The 12420-nt window shown below is 42.5% G+C and overlaps 1 protein-coding gene across 2 annotated transcripts in view; it reads right to left on the bottom strand.

Annotated features, from left to right (window-relative positions):
- The window catches only part of LOC120552243 (sodium/hydrogen exchanger 9-like), a 64549-nt gene that overhangs the window by 39124 nt on the left and 13005 nt on the right, over positions 1 to 12420 (bottom strand). For both annotated transcript variants that reach the window (XM_039790098.1, XM_039790100.1), the window contains exons 6-8: positions 4862 to 4967; positions 2227 to 2365; positions 1072 to 1177 (exon numbers count right to left, since the gene is read on the bottom strand). In XM_039790098.1, coding sequence (XP_039646032.1) covers positions 1072 to 1177; positions 2227 to 2365; positions 4862 to 4967 — 351 coding nt within the window. The remainder of the gene's footprint in view (positions 1 to 1071; positions 1178 to 2226; positions 2366 to 4861; positions 4968 to 12420) is intronic.

The following is a 12420-nucleotide window of genomic DNA, read 5'->3' as shown; positions in this document are numbered from 1 at the left end:
CTCCTCACAGGCCACAGGGAGTACTGCCAAGTGGAGAGCTACAACATCAACTAAGTGAGTGGAATTCCTCTGACACAATCAGGGCAGGAGGAACAACAACACGTATTTGGGCATATGTACACTACATTGGTATTTCAGAACTACATTACGACTGGTCGGTGAAATAATAGATGAAGACAATTCCAGGCAGTTGAGCCAAGTAATTGTTGTTTTCCAAACACAAGCTACCCAAGCTTCCATATGCTATGAATCAGTAAAGTGAAAAATCTAACAATGTAATAAAAATTCAAACTCCCTTTGGTGATAGATAAAGAAAATAGATGCAAGGTCATGTATCCATATTTACATGGGACCTTGACTTTCCAGGAAATCTGTGCAAACAGCTAGGGCAAGACTACTATTATGGCTTTCTTGATCTGTGGTGCCGTTTCGAAACAAAATATACAAACATGCTCAGACAGAGGAGGGCGGACACCATTTTAAAATGAGTTACGGGGGTTGAGACCAAAATGGGATTGGTACCTACAGTTCTCTGTAGAGAGGTGATGGCTTAATACTTTCTCATCTATACATTATTGACTCGCTACAACGCCTGGCATGTGTGTCTAATACACACATGCCATACCACACTGTTTATTTAAGGGAACGGCCTTCCTCTGATGCTGGTGTGGATTTTCATCTGTTGCTGAGCAGGGAATTGTGCAGATGGTCATGTCTGGACAGCGGACAATGTGCGCACATCATTTCCAGGTTTGTGGAGTACCAGTGGCCACAGAGATGCATTGAAGCAGCAGAGCTTGCCAATCAAACAGATGCTTGTGCCACTGATATTGTGGAGGAGTGAGCGAGTCAGTGCATGCACTTGAGAAGGGACGCCTGAGGGAGAGGGCAGCAGTCTGCTAACAGGATTTGTATTCTGTCTGACCTCCAAGCTACAATCAGCACTGAGACACACACACACACACACACACACACACACACACACACACACACACACACACACACACACACACACACACACAACACACACACACACACACACACACATCATATAAGTCATACAGCACTCACCTGAAAGTCCACTAGCTTCAGCTGAGAGGAAGCTGCTCCAGGACAACAGAAAGAAGACAGATGTTTCCAGCAGTGGATTCTCACATAGCCGAGTGAATTTGGTGAGGTGGAAAGAGAGTTAAAGATATACAAGAAGATAATCATACACTGCTTGACACTTTGCATCAGGCTAATACACGGTTGGAATTGCAATACAAATGTAATCCTGTTGTGGCAGACTACATGTACCGAAGAGTGCAGTGTTTCTCTGCAGCCTCTGCAAACAAAAAGCAACTGCAGAAGCCGCTCACTAAGCCAGGAGTCTGCCATTCGAGTAACCCACTGGGTCTTAATGAGACCCTTACTGTGAGTTCTCCGGCAGATAACAAAGTCCACATCCCACTCCTGCTTTCTCACTGTCCCACATCCCCTCTGGCACAGCTTCCTTGTAAAGCAGTGTTCCAGAAAGAACAATACAAACTGGAAGTTCAGTATTTGTGATAGTCACAGAAAATGAAGATGAGTCGGTTCAGGTACTGTAAATACCACAATAGTAGGTGTGCTAATTGTTAACAGATTGCTGCTCTGCATTCCCAACTCCCTCAAATACCCCCTTGTCTTACAATAATAAATACTTTCCTTCCCAAGTTTGATTGTTTTTGTAATTAACAAGGACAGGTACAGCAAGTAATTAAAAGATAAACAAGCAACTCTACGTCAAACTGAGTCCCTTTAAGACACTGTTTGAGGAGACAGCACAAGAGAGCAGGCTGTTGCAATGGTTAGCATCAGCAAAATCTATTAAATGCTCATTGTGCGTTGCTCAAACTCAGAGATTAGACACTGTAAATAAGAGCTGAGCTGTGCCCCAAACCTCTCATGACACATTCTCATTTTTCATCTTATAACTAAAGTTCAGAGGGAAATGCTGGACAATAGTGCAAGTCCAGACTTCATCAGAGGCTACTGGCTTGATTGACAACCTCTCTGCAACCATTAATGTCACAGGAGCACTTTAGACTTACAGTAGTTGCGTTTCTTTTGCTTAGGTGGTACAGTAGGGATTTGTTAGAGAAGCAATTACCAAGTTGAGGAAGTGGATAGATTGCAGCGGATGCTAAGATGATAATTGAGTTGGGGGTGCGGAGCCAAAGATGGGAGGGGATGAAAGGATATGAGGGCTGTTATGACTGTGAATATGAAACCCAAGAGGAAAGAGCCGGCAAGCACTCCAAGAAAATAACCAACAGAGAGGAGGACGGCATGGGGGTCGAAGGTGTGTCCTGCACCCATCTGGGTATAGGTGGTGATGGCACTGGAAGACAAATTGACAAAACCAACTGAAAAAAAAGGGTTACACACATGAAAAAAAGAGACAAACTGCTATGGAACAAAAAGAAGGCAATAGAACAATTACGGCAGAAATTAAAATGAGTGTTACAGATGCTGAAACATTAAAGCGTCAACATGGTTTATGGCTCTGAAACAAATGCAGTCATCAGATATATGGCCCACTTGGTTCTTGGTGTAAACCAGTCTGCAGCAGTGAGCATAACTTCACACACTTATTATGCTGAGCTAAGCCTTTAAGTGCAATTTATTGGAGTCACTCCTAAGAATACATGGCCTTCTTTAGAAGTTAAATCCTTCCATGAAAAACAATCCATTTTGAATTATTTGCCTGAGAGACATCCCCTAGTGGTTATTGGGAAACAGGGGAAATACTATTGTTGTTCACAAAGAAAACAGCATCTTGCTATTCACACCTCTATAAGTATTTACTCTGACGGGGGAAGGGGAGACCTCCACATGGAAGTCATTGAGTGCAAAAGAGGCCTCACAGGGAGGAGAGAGGGAGGGAAAGGAGAGAGAGAGAGAGAGAGAGCCTGAGGTGAAGCAAGCACAGACAGGCACCCATGCGAGTGGCTGATGGAGCTGGCTGCCTTTGTGGGATTACATTTCTTTGCCCACCACAGATCCTCCCATGTACACCCTTTATACTTTGGCTGATTTAAATGAATGTCAAACCATTGAGTCAGCAAAACAATGTGAAAGTGGGGGATGTTGTTTGCTTCCTACATTTAATGGGACACATATTGTGATAGCCAGGGTAGTTTTACTAACATTACATAAACTAACTTTATACTCCAGCTACCATGAAAATGGTTTGCTGAAGAACCTAATGGTGTCAAAAAATATTTAAATGACACATGAACCCGTAATGTATCTCCACTTTTCATGCTGTCTGGTTGAAATGAGCTAGCACACACCACAATATGCCTTAATCCCAATGGTAAAAAGGGAAGAATCAATCAAGCTGTCGCTAATAAGCTCAGCAAGCTGAAAGGAGAAAATCTAGTATCCCCTCTGTGAAAATAAAGACTCCTGTTGTGTTAGCACATTACATTTGGCTACTAGTCCCTTGGTCAGTTTGACCCTCTATAGACTGTATCTTCAGGCATATCGAGCTATTAACTCCCAGATAAAAACCTCAAGATGTCAACACAGGACCTGGTTGAATGGTGGCTGGGTTAGGACTGCTGGAGCAGGAGGTTTAGTGCCTGTGAGAGGGCACATCAGCGTAAGGTTGAGCTGCACTGGGAGCTTGTTAAAATTCCAGTGCCAGGGCGCCGCGTGGCTCACTAATAAGGGCCAGCTTTGTGTGTGGAGCCAGGGCAACCGGCAGGCTAGCGAGCCAGTCAAGTGACAGGAGATGGCATGAAGGCCGGTCACGCCACTCCAGGAACAAACACAGCACTATCTGAGTGTTTACCCGGGAAGACGTGCAGGCTCCCTCCTCTGCACTTCAATGTACACAAAGACAGCAGCCACAGCGTGAACACAACTTTCTGCACACTCGCCTCCTTTTCTTTCCATCTGCCTGCCTGTCTGGGCCCATTTGTGCAATCGGAGAAAGAGATGCAGGTACAGTACATGTGATGTGTCATTCTGTGTGAATACAATATGCAAATATGAACACATATCTTGTCCCATCTACCTCCATTTTTTCATCTGCCTGCGTGGCCATGAATGTGGACCTGTGTGAGTTCTCTCCTCTCTCTGTCTCCATCTCAGTGCTCCAAATCTTGCCATCTGTTAGCACGTCTACTTTGTACACTAGCAATGCGTAAATAGAGCAGACAATGACTGCAATGTGTGTGAGCAGGACACACATGCATAGGGTGCAATGCTGGAGAAAGAGGTTAAAGTAGAGAAAAAATGAATGAACAAGGCATGGCTGCATCATGGCTACTTCACTAAGCTTCCGAGGGTTTTTATGCTGTATTTTGTCTAAATTTGACAGTAGCTGTGTTAACCGAGTTTGTTAGCTGGGAGCGTGTCTCTACCCTGGTAGTGAGTCTCTCCACTGAGTACTTTAATGAGATGCTGACAGTGCCAGGGGCAACTCACTTACGCAGTCCACTGCATAGCATCCGAGGCACTCATGTGGTTTTGCCAATCACACCCTTTCCTTAAAGCTGGCAGCATCCATCCAGACCCATAATGCTAATTGGAAAAGACTGAGCTCCCACACAATTAAACCTAGAAATAGACTTTCCCAGTTTTTCCCTCCTTTTCATTGCTCTCTTGCTTGCCTCTGCTTGTCCATGCACCTATGTGTTTTTTCTTTTCTTTTGTCTGTTATGTAACCTTGTCTATGTACCTTGTCTGTTTGTTGTATTTATGTAACAAAAACTGTAAAGCGTCTTTGAGTGTCTATAAAAGCGCTATCAAAAATAAATGTATTATTATTATTAGAAATAGATTGCATTGCAAAGGCAGAGAAAAATCCTAAAAACAAGATACTCACTGTGTCAGGACAATGGCCACAGCATCATTCAGGACACTCTCGCCGAACAGCAGGGTGAGCAGATCCGGGTCCACACGCAGCTCTGACAACAGGCCAAGGACTGCAACTAAAAATAACAACAAGAGTTACTGCTGCTGAAGACTGCAGGAAGTGCAATAATTCCTCTGTTAATCACACAGCAAAAGTGGTGTGGAGTATCACCTTTTCTGCTACAAACAGGAGAAGCCAGGGGAACAATGAAACAATGAAAGCTGACAGAAAATGTCAGCACATTGACATTGCTGGAAAGAGGATTTTGACACTGACCTAGCCAGAGTCTCTAAACCAAGCAAAGACTTGTTCAGCCCCAGCTTACGAAAATACACAAATGCTTTCAAAAGGACAATATTTATGTCTGCAAAGGAAACAGAGCAGAACAAAATTGTAATTGTATGTCTGTCACTGTCCTATTTCAGTGACTCGTTAAGAATAATTTACATTATTTGACACTGCAGTAGCAAACTCAAGATACCTGGAGTGTGTTGTTTCTTTGTGTGTACGATGAGATTGTGATGCAAGTGCACAGGAAAACAAAACATTAAAATAAATTGCTTGCCTTCGAATACTGTAGTATCATTGAATGAATATACATTGTGTACTAAAAAGAAGCACAAATCAAATAAAAAAAATTATTGGACACTACCTAGCATTTCGGTCTAAGTCTAAATGCATCAACACTTTTTTAAGTAAAAGAAAAACTGCATGTGTGACTGTGTATTTTACAGGGTACATTTCCTGTGTTTAAAAATAACTGTAGTCATAACATGGCAATCTGTGATCTGCTGGCAGCAGTAGCAAAGGCAGATATTACAAATCATCCGAGTAGAGGAAATAACTGAAATGCTTGTTATGATTTGTATATATTGGTAGTTACTGGCTTTTGCAAATTCCTTATTGTTAGCCCTCTAGGTGTTCAGTTTCATATGTGTTTGCTGTGTTTGTTGAGCATGAATGTACGGAGATTTTATTTGTGTTCATTAGCTTAGAGCATTACTGCAGTTTTCACTATAGAGTGAGATAACAACTAGGATTCTGGGAATCTTGAGAGGAGGCTGGTGGGGGAAAGGGGGAGATTAGAGCTAAGATGCTGCAGCTGATTAAAACATCCAAAAGGAGCCAATTACAGTATAATGTAGGGGAACTACAGGCAGAGCTCCATGCTTAAAATAATGTAAGATTTATTAACCGGTCAGCAACACAAAGAATTCCTCCTCACATAATTCAGTTTCGCAAACAGGTGCCTCTTGCATAATGACTAGGGGTGTAACGGTTCACAAAATTCACGGTTCGGTTCGATACGAGACAGTGATGTCACGGTTCGGTTTCGATACAGCAAAAAGAAAGAAATGCCAGAGAAATGTACTTGATTTTTCTTTTTTTTTTACTTTGAACGATGACCGGGCTATGCTTGACCCATCTTCTGGGGTGTATTCTTAGCAGCATATAAAACAAAAACCGCTCCAACATATACATGTTACAGTCAGGTAGCTTTGTGTAGCCCTTGACGTCCAGCCGTCTGCTGTCAGAGAGAACAGCCGGTGCTTCGGACAATTGGTTCTCTATTTGGGCTTTTGTTTTTTTGTACAACGCAGGAATTACGGTCTGGCTGAAATGGGCTTGTGAAGGAATAGTGTAACGGGGCTCAATTACATTAACCATGTTCGTAAAACCCTGCGTTTTCCACTACAGAGAAGGGTCTCATATCCACGGCTATAAATGTACCAATCACCACAGTGATGTCTTTTGCCCTGTTTGAAGCAGTTGGAAATTGCTGCTTAAATGCTGCGGGGATAGTTTGTAGCGTGTGTGTTGCTTCTTGTTTTTGTCTAGTTCCAATTATTGACACACTGAGGTGATGTCGGCATAAATGAGTTGACATGTTTGTAGTATTCCCACATACCGTTATTTTTTTACACATCAAATGTCAAATTGTTAACTATGATGAGAAATAGCATAGAACACTGCTGTTTAGTGTTTCTGTACACCAATGCCAAATTACCACAGGGTTGAGACAAATACAGATGTCTGGTACGATCTAGGGTGAGCCGCAAAGTTTGACTGATTTTCCAAGTGTCTATCCTAGCCTCCATCTAGCTTAAGAAATGTTGTATTGTTTCGAGAGCTGAGAAGAATGTATTTCTAGTAATAGGTCAAAGGCAGTGGCTGCTTGCTGTGAGTCTTATCAGTTTCACCAGCACTGAATGGAAGGAGTCCCCAGCATTTATGGTAACCTCTGTAGATACCAACTCTTATGTGATGTCACGGTGGTGAGTCATCTACAGAGGTTAAATGCTGGGATCCCCCAACTAATCAGTAGAGCTGATGAAACCTCCTAGAGTATTCCAAAACCATTGGAAGGCTATACAACAAAAACTCTAATTGCCTTTGTTTAAAAAATACAAGATTTCAAATGGTTGCCATTGAACATTGAAGTTCTGGTTGAATGAATCGTACAATTTATCTACATCTCTTGTGCCTTTCTTGTTTGGTCCCTCATGACACCATTTAATTTGTCTTCCATGTTTGATTCGCAATAAAAGGCTCAGAAACTAAAGTTGATGAAACATTTGCTTGCATGCTTTTGGACCATCTATATCTATCTATATCTATATCTATCTATATATAAATTGCAGGAACGTCTGTCTGTCTGTCTGTGTGTTATGAGCATATCTCTCGAACCATTAGTCTGATGGATTTCACACTTGACAGTTATCTTTCTACGGGCACAAGTAAGTGCAGTGCCAAGTTTGACGTTGTTTGGATTAGAAATGCAAAAGATATCGCTGGTAAAAGAAACACACATTGGGCCCTATCTTGCACTCGGCGTTGCAAGGCAAATTGCCTTTGTACACCGACGCATGTATAATTCCTATTTTGCACCTGACGCACAGCGGACTTTTCCCTCCACAGACGCACGTCGGTAAATTAGGGAATGTATTTGCGCTGCAGGGGGCGGTTCAGCGAAAAGAGGAGGCGTGTTCCGGCGCTAACGTTCCCTGGTGCTATTTTGCAGTTTCAGAAAACAATTCCGCCATAGACCAGGAAAAACCTAGTCTAAAGTCAGTGGCGCTAGTCTAAAGTCAGTGGTGCGTATTTCAGATGCTATTTTAGGGGCGCATGCTTGGCCATAATGTAGTGCATAGCCTACACTTTGCTTCTCTCATCTACACGGACGCAGCAGTTCCCATTTTTGCAAACCATATAACTTTACAGTACAATCCTCAAAAAGTCGCAGCATTCTTTGTGGCTTGTTGTGTTTTACACAACATTTCCATGAATCATGGCCGCAGCAACATCGCCACCCAGTCAAGACGGGCATTTATTACTTTGCCGCATCCCAGACAGCTCCCGCTGGCGTGCGCCAGGCAAATCCGCCGTCATAATAGCAATCTGCCATGGAACAAGTGTGCCTGCTCTTAAAGGGAATGTGAGATGACGCTCTGATTGGTTTATTGCACGTTACGCCCAAACCACACCTAGCTACTTCAGACCAACCCATTTTAGATTTGCGTTGGGCGCAAGAATCATTTATCCCGCCGGTATAATAGCAACAGCGTCCGCGATCCGCCCACAAAGCTACTTGCGTTTCACGTTTGATACTTGTGTTTCAGATCGTTAAAATAGGGCCCACTGGCTTTTGCCGCTCTAGCCGCTGGCCACTCCCCCTCTCACACTGCACACTGACTGAGTTCAGCGCAGGAACAGAGACACAGAGGGTCGAAAAAGCAGCTAAAATGGCAGCTAAAATGTGAAATACACCTCAGACCCACAAAAATGTGCAAAGTAGCACTACTTTGGACTGTCTTTGACTTTGAATAAACAAACAACAATTCCCGAATTTAAGGACGTTTCAGAATCCCACACATGATGCAAAGCACAGCCAGCTACAGACAACAAGTGGCAGACAGAGCGTGATGCCACTTATAGGCAGGCTATCTATCTAATAAAGCGAGATGTATCTGTATGTATGTGTTTCCGTGTTTGGGGGGAAGGTAACCTGCAAATCACACGTAGACGCCACATGCAGAACGCTTTACAACAGTGGGGGGTGGGGGGTGTTACAGCCTTTGACTCTTTTCCTGCATTTACTATGCATTTATATCTACTAAATTGCTGTGAGCTGGCAGAACATAACGTACTTTCAGAGATTATTCCTTCACAGCGCTGTGCAACATCTCAGAGTTGAACCGGGAAGACATTAACCGGGTTAATTAAGTCTATTGCTAACTTACAACACTAATAACATTACCGTCGCCAAAATACCCCCGCGAATCAAATCCCTTACTTCACGTTAACCGTCAAGCCACTAAACCTGTATGGAAATGAGCACCTCTGCTGAAGTGTTAAATTCGTTAACGATCATACGACACGAGACAACACTCTCTCTCTCTCTCTCCGCACGCACACACACACACACACACACACACACACACACACACACACACACACACACACACACACACACACACATACACACCGGTGGTTAATGAACGCAGATATGTGCTGATTAGCTCTCATAACGGGTCAGGTATGTAGCACACTGCCATGAGTCCATGAATCTAAAGTCTGATTATTCCACATTGTCATTGTGATATTTTGTGATTACATTCTGAATCTGCCCCATTCTCTGTCAGGTCAATACAGTAGTAGGTATGCCTACAATGTCTTCTTCTGATGTAGACAGAGCCTATGCTGTAAGTCAGTAGTAGGCTATAGGCTACAGTGGAGTAAGAGGTTTGGGGTACAATTTGGTTTTGAAGAATTCTACAAGCAGCCAATCAATCGCCCGTTCCAAACAGGCATATTTTCAACGGGCTCTATACTAGTATGTGAAATTTGCAATAATGGAAATAGTGCAGTAATTTGGATGTATGGTAACAGTGGTTGCCAAATAGTTATTAGTTTGAAAGCAGTAATCAAAGAAATGTATACATACACTGTATAAATAATGCTATGCTATTTCTTCATCTTAATGAAAACGCGATCTTTAACTTGCATCCAACGTCATATGTAGAAAAGCAATTTCTCAGCTCATTAATGATGAAATTCAAATTTGTGGTGAAAAATACAAACAACTTATTACTCACTTATTTACAGCTGAATTTCTCAACACGCTGCTTTAGAGGAATACGAGCTGAACTCCACAGTGAGTCCAACAGTAAACATCAAGCGGAAGATGCTGAGCATATGAATGAGCGCATGCACACACACAACTTGCTCAGCACTGCATGACGGCAAAGTGTTGACACTGAGTGACAAGGAGAATACTGACATTGACGAGGCGGTGACGGCCTGTCGGCTTAGCACTTTGAGACACCTCAAGTATCTCCTGCGAGATATCGGTTGTATTGTTTGCTCTATGTTTCCTGATACTGTATATCAGACTGCATTAGATTAGGATTACATTATTATTATTACATACATTAGATTAGAAACATCATATTTGATAGACAGATGAATACATCGATAAATAAATACAGTAGACAGACAAAATTCACTGGGTCAAACCCTTTTTTAACTGCCACAAGAGATACCAGGTTGGGTTTAAAACAAGCAAAACTAAATTCTCATATAACAAAAACAATGTCAGATATAGAGAAAGACCACACAGATGGCATGGACAGGCAAACAGAAATTCAGAGCAGTGCCATTCTGAAGGCCAGACAATATCAAATTCAAAACAATAACAGCTCCCAGTAAGTTAATATTCCACCTGTTGAGACCAATATGCAAAAAGAATCCTATAAATGAGTTTCAGGGAAATTTGTGATATGAATAATGAGGGTGCTCTGATAGCGGTGTTTGGCCCTTTTGTGAATACCAGGCCAGTAAGGGCATCACAGCCAGTATAGGACCAGACTGATAATAAGAGCAGTAAGAGAGCAGCCCCAGGACTTGTTATGACAGATTTGGCTCTTTGGTCTTTGACAGGTTTAGAGCTCTTTCTGGTCGGGGAAAATCCTTTATCTGGAGAGGCTGAGGTAGACCCTGGAGTCAGATTCGTTCCATCACCACGTTCCCATAATAACTGGCTGATGACAGCATGTCGTGCACTACTCGCACTGCAAGACGGAAAAAATGAAAAATAAAATTGAGCCCACCTCACACACAAATACATGGGTTGGCTGTGTTGCCATGGCAACCCCATCCTACAGCTGTCAAGTGTTCAATAGTTTCCACAGCAACACCATAAGGTGGAGAGAGTAGACAATTATTTCAGACATAATACAATTGAAAGGGTCGGATGGAAGCCTTATTAGGTCAAATTACCCTGCTGCAGAGGTTTAGCAGAGGCAACGCTCATGGCCATCTCAGTCAGAGGGCATGGGATTTGCTCGCTGATTTGACCAAATTAGGCAGATATAATACTGAAAGTGATGCATTAGGGAAGAGATAACAGTCAACGGGGAATTACTATAATCTACCCAGCTCAGCGTAAAAAGTGGTCACTTTTTTAAGGCATTGACAAGTGCACAAACAGGGGTCAAAATACTGCAACAGGAAAGCCTTCCTCACAGTCTGAAAGCAAGTTAAAGTAAACCAGCATTTTAAAATTAGTAGTTTGGTTTTGTTCTGATTACTCTGAATCTTACAGTAGTTCCTTAGGATGTCAGCATAAGGTATTTTTTAAATCTCCATTAATTCTAATTACCTTGTAATAGCAATTGGGAGAAAAGCTAATTAGAGCCTTCCGGACATGGAAGATATCAAAGAACTTACTACTGTATGTGCTGGTCTTTCTCTAGTTACTGGTGCCAGGCTTGCAACATAAATGTATAACCAATCACTGGTCAGGCTGGTCCCAGCCCCTTGGCACACGATGATCCATCCAATGGGAGATGTCGACTCCCTGGAGGATTCCCTGTCTCCCTTCCTCCCGGGTATTTTCCATTGAATCTACGTACTTCCAACCAGTCTACTACCCCCTCTCCTTCTAATATCAATGGGCCTCATTCACCAATATCTTCCTAAGTTTTCTCTTAAATATGTTCTTAAGAAGGTTCCTAAGAAAGGTCTACGTCGGATTCATGACATGTTCTTAAACAGCAGATTTGTTCGCACCTGTGTTCTTAGGATTGATGAATCCCACGTCTTCGTAACTGAAAGCGCGTGCCAGTTGTTCCTTATTAGCATAAGAAAACGCCCCACAAATTCCCATATAAGGACATGACACTTCCTGTGCACCTCCTGGGAGACAGGTTTTCGGAGATTGTCGGAGCCACGGTAGAGGAAGTACTGAATCTCAGTACTTAAATAAAAGTACAAATAACCAAAAACATATTTACTTTAGTAAAAGTGTCCACTACCACAAACAAGGCCTGGCTTTTAAAAAAAGTTCCTACCCTAACCAGCATAAAACGGAAGTGTGTTGTTAGAATCATGGATGTATTTTATTTTCTTTAACCATGCAAGTAAGCAAATAAAGTGTGTGAAGCAGCGCAAATGGGGAGATGTGAAGAGGTCCAGCCAAATAAATAAGATATGAACGCGTCTTACGCAGCCTGGCGGAGGAGTAAACG

The sequence above is a fragment of the Perca fluviatilis genome, chromosome 22, assembly GCF_010015445.1.
Source record: "Perca fluviatilis chromosome 22, GENO_Pfluv_1.0, whole genome shotgun sequence".
Taxonomy (NCBI): Eukaryota; Metazoa; Chordata; class Actinopteri; order Perciformes; family Percidae; genus Perca; species Perca fluviatilis.
Note: the sequence above shows the minus strand (reverse complement) of the source record. Positions and strands in the feature narration are given on the sequence as shown.